Genomic DNA, 16283 nt, shown 5'->3' with positions numbered 1-16283 from the left:
TAAAGTCCTGTTTCCCTATATTTAACTTGGTTCCTTGTAAAGGCAATGCCTAACTGACAGTTCCCTGTCAGAGTTCAAGTTTTGTGTAAACTGATACGATGTGCAAACGGTTGTCGGTATATAAAAAATGCAAAATAAATAAAATAAATAAATTATTGGCATCATTTGCAATATGTACATAAGTTTTGGAAGTAATATCATCTTTATCATTGTTGTTCTTCCCAGTATATTCAGCAGTAGCACCATCCAAGCCTGGATTTTATTTTTAAATATTGTTATAATTGGATCTACATTACTATTATACCAATTCAATAAAGCTCTATGGATATATACCCCTAGATATTTCAGTTTCTACCTTGCCCATTGTAGCGGAAACCCTTCCCAGGACCCCTCCAGCATTCCTGATAGATGTAACGCTTCTGATTTGTCTTTGTTAATTTTGAATCCAGAGAAACTTCCATACCGGCTAAACATATGAAATATTGCTTCCAGATGCCATCTTGCCTCAGGCAGGAAAAGCAATGTCATCAGCAAACAGGAGCACCGATGGAAGTTTTTTACACTTAATTACTTCAATACCCTGGTGGTATTCTTCTAACACTTTGATTAATGGCTCAAGAGATATTATAAGTAGTGGGTAGAGTAGGCACCCCTGTCTAGTGCCTCTAAGCAAAATGATGGGGATTACTATATAACATCTGATGGGGATTACTATATAACACCTGAATCACCTCTTTAATAAACCCCTGAAATCCCATAGTTTCTAATACTCTTTCCAGGAACAACCAATCAATCCTATCAAATGCTTTTTCCACATCAAATCCAAATAGAACCAGATCCTTCGCTCCCATTCATGCACATAGGGTCTGAAGTACTGCTAATCTACGATTATTAATACTGGGTTTCCTCCCCCTAACAAATCCTGCTTGACCTATTGATATTATGTCTGGCAAGATTATTTTTAATCGATTTGCTAGGATTTTTGCAAATAATTTCATGTCAAAATTCAGAAGAGAAATAATTCAATATGAAGAAGCTAACTGTGGATCTGTCCCCGGCTTGGGTACACACTAATATGCACCATTTTCATAGTTTCCGACATTTTGCCTTCATCATCTCTGTAAATAAATTTTTTAATGGCTCCACTACCTCCAGGTCCAATGACTTATAAAATAAAGCAGTCATGTCATCAGGCCCCAGAGCTTTTAAAGGCTTAAGCTCGGTTATTGCTGCATTGATTTCTACTTCATTTATTGGATGATTTAAAAATTCCAAATGATAACCCATTATTGATGGTAAATTGATATCCTTTAAATATTTCTCCCTTTCTTCTACATCAGTATTCTCTTTCAAATACAGAGATTTATAATATTCCTTAAAGATTTCCCCAATTTCATCTGAAGATGATACAATTTTCCCATCTCTATCTTTCATTGTAGTAATGAATGAGGCCCCTGATTTGGGCTTAACCAACTTTGCCAACAACTTACCTACTTTAGTGCCATGGACATATATTTTGGGCAGATTTTTAAAGCCCGGTGTGCGCCAATACGAGGGAATACATGTGTGGTCAGGCTGCACACACATTTTCAAATGCTTGCGGCCACGTGCATATCCCTGGTACATACACAATGTTTTTTTTAAAGCAGCGGGTTGGAGGTGAGACAGGGGCTGGCCAGGACAGAACCATTAGACGCTGTCACAGTGAAGAACGCGCCAGCATGCAGAACTTACTGCTCCTCCATCAAGCAGGTAAGTTCCAAAACAAAAAAATTTTGTGAAGTTAGGGTTGGTTTTGCAGTCGGGGAGAAGAGGAGAAAAGGGAGGAAGGATAGGTAGGGGGATAGGGAAGTTCCCTCCCAGTCTGCTCCTTTATTGCAGCAGACTGGGTGAGAACTGGGCAAAGGCCCGATCACGTCAACACGCATTTTTTATAAAATACCCCTCCTTGCGTGCATGTCAATATAAAATCGGGCACGCATGTGCGTGCTGGTATCAGATTTTATAACATGTGTGCGGCGATGCGAGTATGCTATAAAATTGGTACATCCACGTGCGCATGCCGGGAACTGCATGCACATGGATGCCCGCGCAGCTCTTTAAAAATTTACCCCCAAATGTCTAAGAGCTATCATCGATGAGTTCGCTCTTTGATGTATTCTATTATTGAGAATGTTTTGAAGGGATCAGAATATTTGCTTATCCGTTTCTAAATTCAAATTCTCAAAAACTCTTTTTGCCTCTTTTACGTTATTTGCAAGCTCTAAAACATCCCTATCTAGTTCCCTCCTTTTCCGTTTAGTATATCTAATTATTTCCCCTCTTAATATTACCTTTGCAGTTTCTCAGAATAATATGGCTTAAGATCTAGATTACTCATTATTGGCCAAATTTTAAATCCCCCGCGTGCATTAAAAATGGGGATTACGCGCAAGGCCAGGCCTTGCGCGCACCGCGTGCATCTTCAAAGGGACCTGGCCACAAGCAGAACTGCCAGGCCTCTTGGAAAGGGCGGGCAGGGGGGCGTGTCCTGGGCAGGTGGGCCGGTGTGCGCAACTTACTTCCGGGCCCAAACTGAAGTAAGTGCGAAGTAAAAAGATAAAAAAGGAAAAAGGTAGGAATTAGGGGTTGGGGAGAGGGGAAGGGGAAGGGAGGTTAAAGTAGGGGGTAGGGATGCTCCCTCCCAGTAAGCTCCTTAATTGGAGCGGACTGGGAGGGAACTGGGGAAGGCTACACGGTGTCGCTGCGCGAAACTTGCACAAATCTAAACCCCCCCCTTGCGTGCACTGGCATTTTCCAAGTGTTATTATTTGACCTTGGTAACCCTATCTCCATTACATATGATACTGGACAATGGTCCGATATAATCAACAGTTCAATCTCTGCTTTAGAGCAATACCCAAAGGATGTTTTAGAACAAAAATATAATCTAGATGAGACCTTCAGGGACATAGTAGCCAAGTCCCAACTTCAGACTGGCAGCCCTGGTGCTGCCTTGGAGGAAGAAGGTCTCATGATCGGAGAGCATCAACCTGGCGCAGCAGGAAAGGACCCTGTAGCAAGGACCAGCTCTCCAGTTGGTGCATTGTCCTTTCGCACCAAGGATGTGTCTCCAAGGCCTACTGCCCAGGAGGGAAGGGTTAGGTCGGCAGTCATAGTTGGTGATTCGATTATTAGGAATGTAGACAGCTGGTTGGCTGGTGGGCATGAGGATCGCCTGGTAACATGCCTACCTGGTGCAAAGGTGGCGGACCTCACACTTCACCTAGATAGGATTTTAGACAGTGCTAGGGAGAAGCCAGCTGTCGTGGTACATGTGGGCACCAGTGACAAAGGAAAATGTGGGAGGGAGGTTCTGGAAGCCAAATTTAGGCTCTTACATAGAAAGCTTAAATCCAGAACCTCCAGGGTAGCATTCTCTGAAATGCTTCCTGTTGCACGCGCAGGTCCCCAGAAGCAGGCAGAGCTCTGGAGTCTCAATGCTTGGATGAGACGATGGTGCAAGGAAGAGGGATTCCATTTTGTAAGGAACTGGGGAACCTTTTGGGGAAGGGGAAGTCTCTTCCGAAGGGATGGGCTCTACCTTAACCAGGGTGGAACCAGACTGCTGGTGCTAACCTTTAAAAAAGAGAGAGAGCAGCTTTTAAAGAAGAACAAAGGGAAAGTCGACAGTCGCTCAGCAGTGCATGGTTCGGAGAGATGTATCTTCAAAGGATACTAATGATGCATTAGAATTACGGCATCCCGACAGTGAGGTTCCAATAATAAGAAAAGTAGTACAAGTGCCTGTAACTAAAAACTCACCTGAGCTAAAAAATTCTAACTTATCCCTATCAATTAAAAAGCAGAATGAAAATATAAACAATAAACACACTTTGAAATGTTTGTATGCTAATGCCAGAAGTCTAAGACGTAAGATGGGGGAATTAGAATGTATAGCAGTGAATGATACCTAATAGAAACAAGCACCCAAAGAAATTTTTTGGGGAGTTGCAATATACTATCCAATTCACATTCAAAAACCCCCTTTATGAATTATTTTCAATAAAATCTTTAAACACTCAATGGGTCACAAACTGTGAATCTTGTCATTCAAAATTCCAAAGCTATTCATACAGGAGGCTGTCGGATCTGTGTATTGACCCAAACTGGCCTCACTGTTTAAATTGGAAAAACATTTTTGAAAGATGGAGGGCAGGTTTCATATATATGAGTTTAAAACCCCAACCAGGGTGAACTCAAATTTGTACATATAATCATAAACCGGACCTCCTCCATCCAATTTTTTAAGAAATGTGCAACCAGTTCAAACACCTATATCCATTTTCTTAGTGTGATTTTTCATTTTTTTCTCTTTTTTCTTTTTAAATATCATAAACAGCTGACTTCATGAAATAATTTTTAAAGTCCCGACTTATCTGGTAATAGTTGACAACCCGACGTAGCCACGTTTCTGGTCCGCGAACAGACCTTTCTTCAGGGGATGTTGTCCTGTTTCATAATCAGTCGGTGTACCAAACGTCCTCTGTTAGTGTTACATTCTTTTTTCAAAAAGACGCCATCACGCGTTCAGTGTTGTTGAGACGCTACCAACTAACCCTCTCTGCTTTTAAACCGGACACACAGATGATTAAACTGCCAATCACAACGCTCGTTGCTGTAATGTAGTGACGTAATTGGTAAATTCATTTAAAGCCCATTACGGTGCTCCATTCATTTAAAACCCACTACGGTGCTCCATTCAGATCCCGGGGGGTGGAGAATAACAAACACGTCATAACGTATAAGTCTAAATCAATGAAATCCATTCTAGCTCTTCATTCAAACCCGAAGGTGCCTGTGTCTTAAGCGTAAAAATCCAAAAAGCTTCACGCTTATTTAGTAACCTTTCCCGATCACCACCTCTCAGAGATATTGGCACATGATCAATGACAGACCATTTTAATGCACTAAATAAATGACCTTGCTGTACACAATGCGTGACTATGGGAGCTGACAACGTAGCTGTATTCAATTTTGACTTATGTTCATTGAGTCTTATTCTTAATTTGCGGGTAGTCCTACCCACATATACACGAGGACATGGGCAAATAATTGCGTAAACAACGTGATCAGAATTACAGGTAGTATCAAATTTACGGTAGACACGATAGCCTGTAATCGGTTCTTGCCACATCTGACCATCAATACTGTTGATACAATGAGGACACTGTCCACAACATCTATGTCCTTCAGGTGATTCCTCTGATGACATTGAGCACTGTGCATGTACTAACTTGTCTTTGATGTTAACTCCCTGGGTAGTAACAATCAATGGTGTATCCTTGAAAATATCATGGAGAGCCAATATGTGCCAATGACGGCGTATTGATGTAGAAATGGCACTGGTAGCCACTGAATGTTTGAGTACACAGACAAGCTGTGGATCTTGTTTGGAGGGCTTATATTGCAAAAGACTCTGTCTATCAGAGTATTTGGCCCGTTTGTAGGCCTTCTTGATCGCTGATTGTGGATACCCTCGCTCCAAAAATCTTTTCCTAAGTAAAGATGCTTGCAGTTCAAAGTCATGCGTGGTGGAACAAATGCGTTTAGCGCGAAAAAACTGGCTAGCAGGCAACCCGCATTTAAAGGAATGGGGGTGGTGGCTGTGAAATTTCAACAAGTTATTTTTATCGGTCGGTTTCCGATGCATAGTGGTTCTAAATGACCCATTTTCCAAAAAAATTTGAACGTCAAGAAATGCAATATGAGATGATGAACTCTGCATCGTGAATTTTAAATGAGAATTTTGCTCATTTAACCACTCAAAAAATGATGTAAGTTGTTGTGGTGTACCCCGCCATACCATCAGTATATCATCTATATACCTGACCCATAAGGCAATTTCCTGCCACCATGTAGCTTTATAAATGACATTCTCCTCAAATTTCATTACATAAATATTTGCTGTCGTCGGTGCCAATGGGGAACCCATTGGGATACCATGAGTCTGTAAAAAAATCTCGGATTTAAACATAAAATAATTATGATGCAAAACAGTATCTAACAATTGTAGAATCACGTTTGTGGGTATACGATGATGATCTATTCGCTGCATTAAACATTGTGAAATCATCTCAAACGCTTGTGTTTGAGGAATATTGGTGTATAATGCGGTAATGTCTAATGTGACCAACAAATAATTGCAAGATACATCCAAATGTGTTGACTGAAGTTTTTGCAATAAATGTATTGTATCCTTAATGTAAGATTCTGCTTGTGTCACATAAGGTTGTAAACTTTTATCAATTAATATGGCAGGAGCTTCCAGCACCGAGTCATTTAGAGATACTATGGGGCGAATAGGGGGTTTAACCAAATCTTTATGTATCTTTGGCAAAGAATATATGACTGGTAACCTCGGATGTTGTACAAGCAAAAATTTTTTTTCTTTGTCAGTTAAACCTGACGCCGAATCAACAATACTTTGCAAGATAGATGATACTGTTTGAGTGGGATCCGAAGACATTTTTTGGTAAAATTTGGTGTCATTCAAATGTTGCAACAATGCCTCCTCATACACCGATCTATCTTGAACCACCACTCCCCCACCCTTATCTGCCGGTTTTATAATAAGTTGTTCATTCTTTTCCAAAGATTGTAAAGCCATTCTGAGAGGGGATGACAAGTTATTCTTCCAATGATGTTCTTGGGATTCAAAAGCACCTAGATCTTGTAAAACAAGTTGTTCAAATGTTTTAATGTGAGAATCCATAGGACCTGGTGGATGCCACCTTGATTTAGGACGAACTAACGACATGTCTTGATTAGTTCCTATTTCAGCCTGAGCAAAATATAATCGTAAATTCAATTTACGTATGAAGCGATGTATTGAAATGCGAGACTCAAAAGGTGAACGGTATGTGGTCGGTACATGTCATTGATCATGTGCCAATATCTCTGAGAGGTGGTGATCGGGAAAGGTTACTAAATAAGCGTGAAGCTTTTTGGATTTTTACGCTTAAGACACAGGCACCTTCGGGTTTGAATGAAGAGCTAGAATGGATTTCATTGATTTAGACTTATACGTTATGACGTGTTTGTTATTCTCCACCCCCCGGGATCTGAATGGAGCACCGTAGTGGGTTTTAAATGAATTTACCAATTACGTCACTACATTACAGCAACGAGCGTTGTGATTGGCAGTTTAATCATCTGTGTGTCCGGTTTAAAAGCAGAGAGGGTTAGTTGGTAGCGTCTCAACAACACTGAACGCGTGATGGCGTCTTTTTGAAAAAAGAATGTAACACTAACAGAGGACGTTTGGTACACCGACTGATTATGAAACAGGACAACATCCCCTGAAGAAAGGTCTGTTCGCGGACCAGAAACGTGGCTACGTCGGGTTGTCAACTATTACCAGATAAGTCGGGACTTTAAAAATTATTTCATGAAGTCAGCTGTTTATGATATTTAAAAAGAAAAAAGAGAAAAAAATGAAAAATCACACTAAGAAAATGGATATAGGTGTTTGAACTGGTTGCACATTTCTTAAAAAATTGGATGGAGGAGGTCCGGTTTATGATTATATGTACAAATTTGAGTTCACCCTGGTTGGGGTTTTAAACTCATATATATGAAACCTGCCCTCCATCTTTCAAAAATATTTTTCCAATTTAAACAGTGAGGCCAGTTTGGGTCAATACACAGATCCGACAGCCTCCTGTATGAATAGCATTGGAATTTTGAATGACAAGATTCACAGTTTGTGACCCATTGAGTGTTTAAAGATTTTATTGAAAATAATTCATAAAGGGGGTTTTTGAATGTGAATTGGATAGCAGTGAATGATGACATAACCAAAACGTCCCTTCCCTAATAACACTATTTGACATTTTATTTTTGTCTTATTTTTATCTTTTGTTTTCGCCACTCTATTATTTTCTTTCCACAGAACGATGACCCTTTTCAAACTTACGTGCATATTCTCATAATATATTTTGTACATGTAACACATTTTATCTGAGATCCCATATTATTGATATTTTCGGTTTCAGTCTTTTAGCTATCTTCCATTTCACTACAACAATTGTAGCCACTCTGAAATATCCATTTCTACAGCTTATTTCCCTTTTCAGTAAAATAATTATCATCAACACCAGCATACATTTTAAAATGAATATATTCATATCTTCCCAAGCATACCCAAGTTCCGTCTCCTCTCCCTTTCTCCCTTCCCTCAATCTATCCCCCTCCCCCCACCCCTTCCCTCCCTTCTTCCCTCTCTTCCTTCCACTCCTGCATTGGAGCTCAAGTAGGTACAACTGACGTGTTCAGGTACTGCCCCCTAACAACAACATTCCCCCTCATGGTCAGACCAACATAACACAAAGACACAAGCTTTAATACGTAGCACAAACTTAGTATCTTCCTATTCACTTTCCTTAGTAAGCATTTGGTTCCTAGGCTCTATCATACATAGCTCTGCACTTGTAATTTTGCCCTATTGTTTCAATTCTTACTATATAGCATATGGATATGTCTGCTATAGATTAATTTTTCCTTTTCTTTTTCCTTTTATTCATAGCTCTACTGTTTCTATATCTCTTGAAAATACTTCTGGTCATTTCCCATTAGCCTCTTCCTGATCTGTCAGTAGATTTCATTGTTCTTTCCATTCCTATCTGTTACTTCATGAGTCTGCTTTGTTTCCAAAAATGTTTGTGCTGACTTAACTGATTCAAATATTAGCATTTTTCCATCTTGCCATACTCTTAGCTTCGCTGGGTAAGTTAAGGCAAATTTTATCTGTTTTTTTCACCAGTTCTTTACATGTGGCTGAGAACGCCCTTCTTTTTGCCGAGACCGCTGCAGAATAGTCCTGGAACATTAAGATCTTGCTTCCTTGACACTCCAAACTTCTCACTTTATTAAACTTCCATAGAAGCTCTGCTTTATGAGCAGTTTAGAACTTGTGCGATGACCACTCTCGGCTTTGGCATATTTTCCCGCCGCAGGCCCAATCTGTGTGCTTTCTCCACTTGCAGATGGTCTTGTAAAGATGGTAGCATCAGCGCTTCTGGTAACCATTTCTCAAGCTTTACACTGAATTCTTTTTCTTGTAAAGTTCTCAGGATTCCCATGAGGTGTATATTGTTTCACCTAGACCTGTTCTCCAGGTCTTCTCATTTTTCCTATTTTTCTTTCATTGTTTTTTGAGCATATTCATTTTTATCTGTAACAAATTCACCTCTTCTTCATTGCAGCACATTTGTGCCTCTGCCGTGTCCATCCTATTATTGAATGACTCAATTGAGTCTGGATGATCTGCACTTGGTTCGATAATTTGTCCAGGTTTTGGTCCAATTTCTGATCGATCACTTGCACAACGGCATACATCAGTGTGGAGATCATTTGTTCAAGTAGGCCATTTGTCTCTTCTTTTCCACATGCCTCCATCATTTTCTCACCCTGCTGTTTTGTTTTCTCATTTTTTCGTACTGCTTTAGTGGACATTGCCACCAAAATTATTACCTGGTACTTCCTTATTTGTTTAGCTTGCCAGGGGATTTAGCTTAAGCAAGGGGTGGGGGTGCCTTGATACTGCAAAATGAAATTTAAATAAGGGATAAGAACTTGTTTTAAAATTAGAAGTTATTTTTCAATGACTTGAAGCTTGAGACACATGAAGAGAAGGTTTGCTCCCTTCCTGAGGGTTGGCCGAGCCTCCTGCAGAGCCTATCAGAGAGCTGCATGCAGTACACACAGCTCTCCAATAGGCTCAGTAGATGTCATTGGGGTACAAAACACCTGAAAGCAAGCACCCAAAAAAACCACAAAGAAAAATACTTAATTTCAGACTTATTCACCACACTGGATGGAATGTCTACCTTTCCATTTTTACCAATGTAACTCTCAAAAGCATTCTGACTTCAGAGACTTGGCTGAAATGCCTTTTTTTTTTAATTGTATTTTTGAGCCAGCAGTTTTCTCATGCTTCATTGGGGTTCCAGCTCATTCAGAATTGGCCATGAGCTATTATTCACAACAACCTGAGGTATTTCTCTTATATTTATAACTTTCCTTAGCACAGCCATGGCAGTAACAGCTGTGGTCAGGAGTCACAAATCATGATTTCCTCCAAAACCTGGTATGTGTGTATGTTTCAGTCTGGCCAGTATGCGTCACTGTTGAGCAATGACTGGGATTCCTTTACCTAAAAGGTGGCTGATGCAATAAAAAACGTGGAAAGCGGGCGCTGAAATGTCAGCGCCCGTTTTTCTAAAGGGGGCGCCATGCAATACCCAAATTAGGGGGTCATGCTAGCAAGGAGGTGCTAGGGTCACTTGCGCGACCTTAGCACCTCCTTGCTAACGCGACCCTGCCGCAGCTGCTGGTTATGAAGACAGTATCGTCGGCCATTTTCATTACTGGCAGAGAGCCAGTTATGAAAACCATTACAGAGGTTAGTTTGTTTTTTTTTAACTTAAGAAAAGAAGTACAGAAACGCAGTTTTTTTCTGCTTTTCTGTACTTCTTTTACCTGTGCGTAGCTATTAACGCCTGCTCCAGGCGTCTGAGACGCACATTTATTTTTTTGCATGCGGAGTGAGTAATAGCCTCATCCACATGCATTTGCATGTGATGAGTGCTACTGCATTCACTCCGCGTCCGACGCAGGTTAAATAGGTGCTAATCCCCCTATTGCATTAGGGGGTGCATTAGCTCCTATTAAACCCACGTCGGAGTGCGGGTTATACAGTGCGCTCGGCTGAGTGCACTGTATTGCATTGGCCCAAGAGCTGCAGACTCTGTCTCTGCAGCAGCCCCAGACCAGGTCAGGCAGCAGAGAAAAAACCATGCCAAGAATTAAACTCAGTCTTCTGCATGGCAGTGCAGCTAGACCCTGCAATGTTTTTTTTTAAAGATCAACGTGGGATCAGAAATTGTGGATGCCAACAGAAATAGGTCCTATGTACAAACTGCAGTTGATTGCCTTGCTTGCCAGGCTTGCTCTCTACCCCTCATATGCAGCAAATGAATTTCTCCTACTAAGATAGCTGAGTTACCACATTTTGTGATTTCTTAACTATCAGATATAAAACTTCTTTTGGTAGGAAGTTTATTAAAATTAATTAGTACCTAAATTTAATTACAGCTTTGAGTACATTACTGGCAACATTTTCATGAAAATTTTGGAATTATTTTCCCCAATATACTGTCAAGCCTAACAAATCATCCATATTAATACCCTTAATTATTTGTAACAAAATTCAGTAATACTTAGTTGTAATATGATAACGCTTCTGTGACTTCCATAATAACCAAAAAGCCTGATTAGAAAATGTAAGCCCATCTCACAGAGCTGAATTTTAAAAGAGAAATTAATATTTTAATGGAAAATGCTAAAGAGAAGATGAAACCTCAGGATGACATGTAGAACAGCAAGTTGGTTTCTGGCAATATCACACAATTAATTGATTTTCACGTTAATGCTTTAACATGATGTCCCTAGAACCCAAGGTGAGTACACCTAGACTCTGCTTCTTAGGCTTGCCAGGCTGTAGATGCTGAGAAAGCAGCCCATGGGGGGGGGGGGGGGGGGGGAAGGGGAGTCCTAATCTTCACAGTTGGGCAGCACCAACTTTCTGGTCATAAAGTGCACTTCTACCAAGCTCTGTAGGGAGTTGTGCTCTGTGATTCTTAGCCCAGGACAGTCCAAGCTGCTTAGAGTGTGAAAGAAATGGGAAAATGATATGGGATTTGTAAAAAAAAGGCTTATGGAACCTTAGAACTACCAGAAGTCAGAAATGAGCATTACAAATAAAGCCATCATGGTATTAGAATAATAGTTAAAAAAAAAAAAAGGAAAAGATGAGTAAATCCGTGGATGACTAACATTTCATTTTTTATATAAATAAAAATATTCTGTAAAACTTTTAGAAGCGGAGAAATAAAACAGCAAACACTGCAAGGCCCATCTAAGAACATAAGAAATTGCCATGCTGGGTCAGTCCAAGGGTTCATCAAGCCCAGCATCCTGTTTCCAACAGAGACCAAACCAGGCCACAAGAACCTGGCAAGTACCCAAACACTAAGAAGATCCCATGCCACTGATGCAATTAATAGCAGTGACTATTCCCTAAGTAAACTTGATTAATAGCCACTAATGGATTTCTCCTCCAAGAACTTATCCAAACCTTTTTGGAACCCAGCTACACTAAGTGCACTAACCACATCCTCTGGCAACAAATTCCAGAGCTTTATTGTGCATTGAGTGAAAAATAATTTTCTCCGATTAGTCTTAAATGTGCTACTTGCTAACTTCATGGAATACCCCCTAGTCCTTCTATTATTCGAAAGTGTAAATAACCAATTCACATCTACTCATTCAAGACCTCTCATGATCTTAAAGACCTCTATCATATCCCCCCTCAGCCGTCTCTTCTCCAAGCTGAACAGTCCTAACCTCTTCAGCCTTTCCACATAGTCTGTCCATTCTCACCAACTATTATACAAACACAGACTCTTACTTGATCTCTGGCTCTAACCTTCCTTCCCTATCACACTGAGGGTTTTCTCTGTACTTGTCTAATGGTTTCTTGAATTCTGTTATCATTTTTGCCTTCTTTTCTCTCAGTCTCCAGTGGAAGACTGTTCCATCTGATCTTTACTACAAACTTTCATATGGTAAAAAAATCAATTTTTATATTTTAAAAGATAAGAAAAAGATAACATTTCTTAAGAGTCAAAATATACTAGTTGACTGCTTACTTAACTAATTAACTGGGATATACCACTTACCAAGAGGCATACCAAATGGCCATCAGAAATCAGCAACACTAGACTCAAACCATAGCAGCTGAATTTGGAAGTAAACAAAATAATTTAAAGACATTATACACTGTATACAAATTTATTCATATGTGTTAAATCAGAAGAGGATTATGAGAAATTGCAAAAGGACCTTGCAAAACTGGGAGACTGGGCATGCAAATGGCAAAATAAATTTAAAATGGACAAGTACAAAATGTTGTACAAAGGGAAGAACAACCCAAATTATAGCTACAATGCAAGGTTCCACATAGGGAGTCATCACCAAGGAAAAGGATAGAAGTGATATGTTGAAATCTTCTACTCAGTGTGCGGCAGCAGCTATGAAAGTAAATAAAATGCTAGGTATTATTAGGAAAGAAATGGAGAATAAAACAGAGTATCATAATACTTCTGTATCACTCTTTAATGTGACCACACCTTAAGTATTGTATGAAATTCTGATCACCGCATCTCAAAAAAAGAGAAGGGTGACCAAAATGATAAAGGGAGGGGGGGGAACAATTCCCCTATGAGGAAAGACTAAAAAGTTTAGGGTTTTCAGCTTGGAAAAGAGAGAACTGAGGGGAGATATGATAAAAGTCTATAAAATGATGAGTAGATTGGCATGGGTAAACGCAAATCTGCTGTTTACACTTTCAAAAAGGACAAAGACTAGGGGATATTCAATGAAGTTACTAGGTTTTATATTTAAGACAAAGGTAGAAAATATATTTTTTTAACTGAACGCATAATTAAGCTCTGGAATTTGTTGCCAGAGGATGTGGTGAAAGCTGTTAGTGTAGCTGGGTTTATAAAAGATTTGGAGAAGTTCCTGGAGGAAAAGTCTATAAACCATTATTAAGGTGGACTTGGGGAAATCCACTGCTTTATCCCTGGAATAAGCAGCATGGAATCTGTCGATCTTCTGGGATCCTGACAGATAACTGTAACCTGGATTAGACAACTGTTGGAAACAGGATACTGCACTTAATAGCTCTTTGGTCTGATCATATGGCAAATCTTATGTTCTTATCAGGAGTAGGATGCTAACATCCACAATGAATATCCATGGGATTCTTGCATACGAGCTTCATTTCCTTATCTTGGTTAGCCTGTGCAGCCTAAAGGATCAAATTGCTTACCTCGATACATAAAATACCTAATGACCATCGGAGGCAAGGGCAAAAATTTGATGAGTCATCAGCTGCTGTCTCCTTCTTGTAATAAGTAATTTGAACTATATCAAATATGCATTCATTCCCTATTTTCTAATCAAAAAGGAAAATGCATAGCATATCAACAGAAAATACAAATATATGATAAAAAAGCAGTAACCAGTAACAAAGTATTCAATTTATTTCTCCTAAGGAGATATGAAAGCCAATTTAATTTCTGAAAACATTAACTATAATTTTATGGCAATCTCTTTAATGCATACCTTCTCTATTTTATTACTTTCCATCATTCAGGAAAACAATCTCTGTCAAAATAAAACATTCAAATGTGTCTCTGGCTTCATGAAACAAACTCTCCTTCTTATCTGCAATAATATATATGTCTTTTCTTATGATATGTCTCATAAATAAGAAAATGTGCAAACCTTGCAGCTGAGTAAGGCCTGGCTTGTAGTTTAGGAAGATGTTCTGAAAACAAAGACAGAGAGACAACGATTACTAACTTGGCACTGAAAGGGGACCATATTTACAGCAGAAAAGGTGATGAAGCTGTTTGAATTCATAGGCCTCCATCTATGGTGCAAAGCAAGTTTTCTGGGGTTCTTGATGGTGCTGTAAAGCAGTTGTCCCCAACCCTGTCCTGGGGGCCCACCAGCCAGTCAGGTTTTCAGGATATCCACAATGAATATGCATGAGAGAAAATTTGCATGCACACATAACATGCAAATTTTCTCTCATGCATATTCATTGTGGATATCCTGAAAACCTGACTGGCTGGTGAGCCCCCAGGACAGGGTTGGGGACCACTGCTGTAAAGCACTGCTGATCATTTCTAGCAGCTGTATCAGAGTTATAGCAGCACCAAGACCATGTCACGTTTTGGCTGTGTGTTGGAATCACAACATGCACTGCTGCCCAGTTGCATAGTCCACAGCCCACTCCATATGCGAGCACATCGAAAGATGCTTGCTCACAATTTTTTTTTTTTTTCTATACCGGCATTCATGATTAAAAATCACATCATGCTGGTTTACATATAACAAGGGGGTGTGAAAACGAAAAGTAAAACGGAACATTAACAAGTGCAAAGAGGTCATAAAGTTACATTACAACAAGGTTGATGTAACTGGGGAAAGAATTAGAGCAAGATTATATGATAAGATATACATGATTATAGATGGACCAATAGGCTATAAGGTATACATGATTATAGATGGACCAATAGGCTAGTCCTTAAAGGAAAATTAGTTTCTTACCTGATAATTTCCGTTCCTGTAGTACCACGGATCAGTCCAGACTCCTGGGTTTTGCTCCCACTCCAGCAGATGGAGACAGAAGTTTGCAAAACAAAACTCCACCTTATATAGGATGGTGCCACCTACAGTCCGGCAGTATTACTCAATGTCAAAGCAGAATGGCTCTCAAAAAACCACCATAACTATGTACAATAATCCTTCAACAAGAAAAAGAAATAACCGGTTCACTTAACCCTCTCCTAGGAACTGAACCTGTAGAGCCACTTGAGGACGGTCAATTCAATTTCTGCAGATCTGAAAACAAATCAATCAATAACTGAGTGGACTCTCCCTTACATCCATGCGTTTCCCAGGCGGGACTCTGGAATGATCTGGGGTACTACAGGAACGAAAATTATCAGATAAACTAATTTTCCTTTCCCTGTACATACCCGGATCAGTCCAGACTCCTGGGATGTACCATTGCTTTCTTACCTTGGATGGGACCTGGAGAGGCCCGCTCTAAGCACTGATTCTCCAAAGCCTCCTTCACCCGGTGCCTGAACATCCAGTCTGTAGTGTCTGGCAAAGGTATGCAAAGACTTCCAAGTCGCCGCCCTGCAGATCTCCTGCGGTGAGACCATTTGACACTCCACCCAAGAAGCCGCCTGTGAACTGGTAGAATAAGCCCGAAGACCAAACGGTACAGGATTACCATGCAGCAAATATGCCGAGCCTATAGCCTCTTTCAACCATCGTGAAATCGTAGTTTTAGATACCATATTTCCTCATTTCGGACCAGCCTACAGCACAAAAAGACGGTCCGTCACACGAAATGCGTTAGTAACTTCCAGATAACGCAACAACACCCGACAAACATCCAGCTTTCGTAAGTCTTTAGACATAGGGTCTGACCGGGCCAAACCGGGAAACGATGGAAGCTCCACTGACAGATTCACGTGAAAAGCAGACATCACCTCCTGAAGAAAGGAAGGAACCGTCCGCAAGGATACACCAGGATCTGAAATTCTCAGAAACGGCTCCCTACAGGATAGAGCCTGGAGCACAGATACCCTGCG

General features: G+C 40.2%; 1 protein-coding gene across 4 annotated transcripts in view; it reads right to left on the bottom strand.

The window, feature by feature from the left end:
- Window positions 1–16283, bottom strand: part of MTRR (5-methyltetrahydrofolate-homocysteine methyltransferase reductase) — a 233773-nt gene that overhangs the window by 88344 nt on the left and 129146 nt on the right. For all 4 annotated transcript variants that reach the window (XM_029590020.1, XM_029590021.1, XM_029590018.1 and 1 more), the window contains one exon: window positions 14395–14437. In XM_029590020.1, the coding sequence (XP_029445880.1) occupies window positions 14395–14437 (43 nt within the window). The remainder of the gene's footprint in view (window positions 1–14394; window positions 14438–16283) is intronic.

The sequence above is a fragment of the Rhinatrema bivittatum genome, chromosome 2 (genome assembly GCF_901001135.1).
Source record: "Rhinatrema bivittatum chromosome 2, aRhiBiv1.1, whole genome shotgun sequence".
Lineage (NCBI taxonomy): Eukaryota > Metazoa > Chordata > Amphibia > Gymnophiona > Rhinatrematidae > Rhinatrema > Rhinatrema bivittatum.
This window is presented reverse-complemented; position numbering and strand designations above follow the sequence as displayed.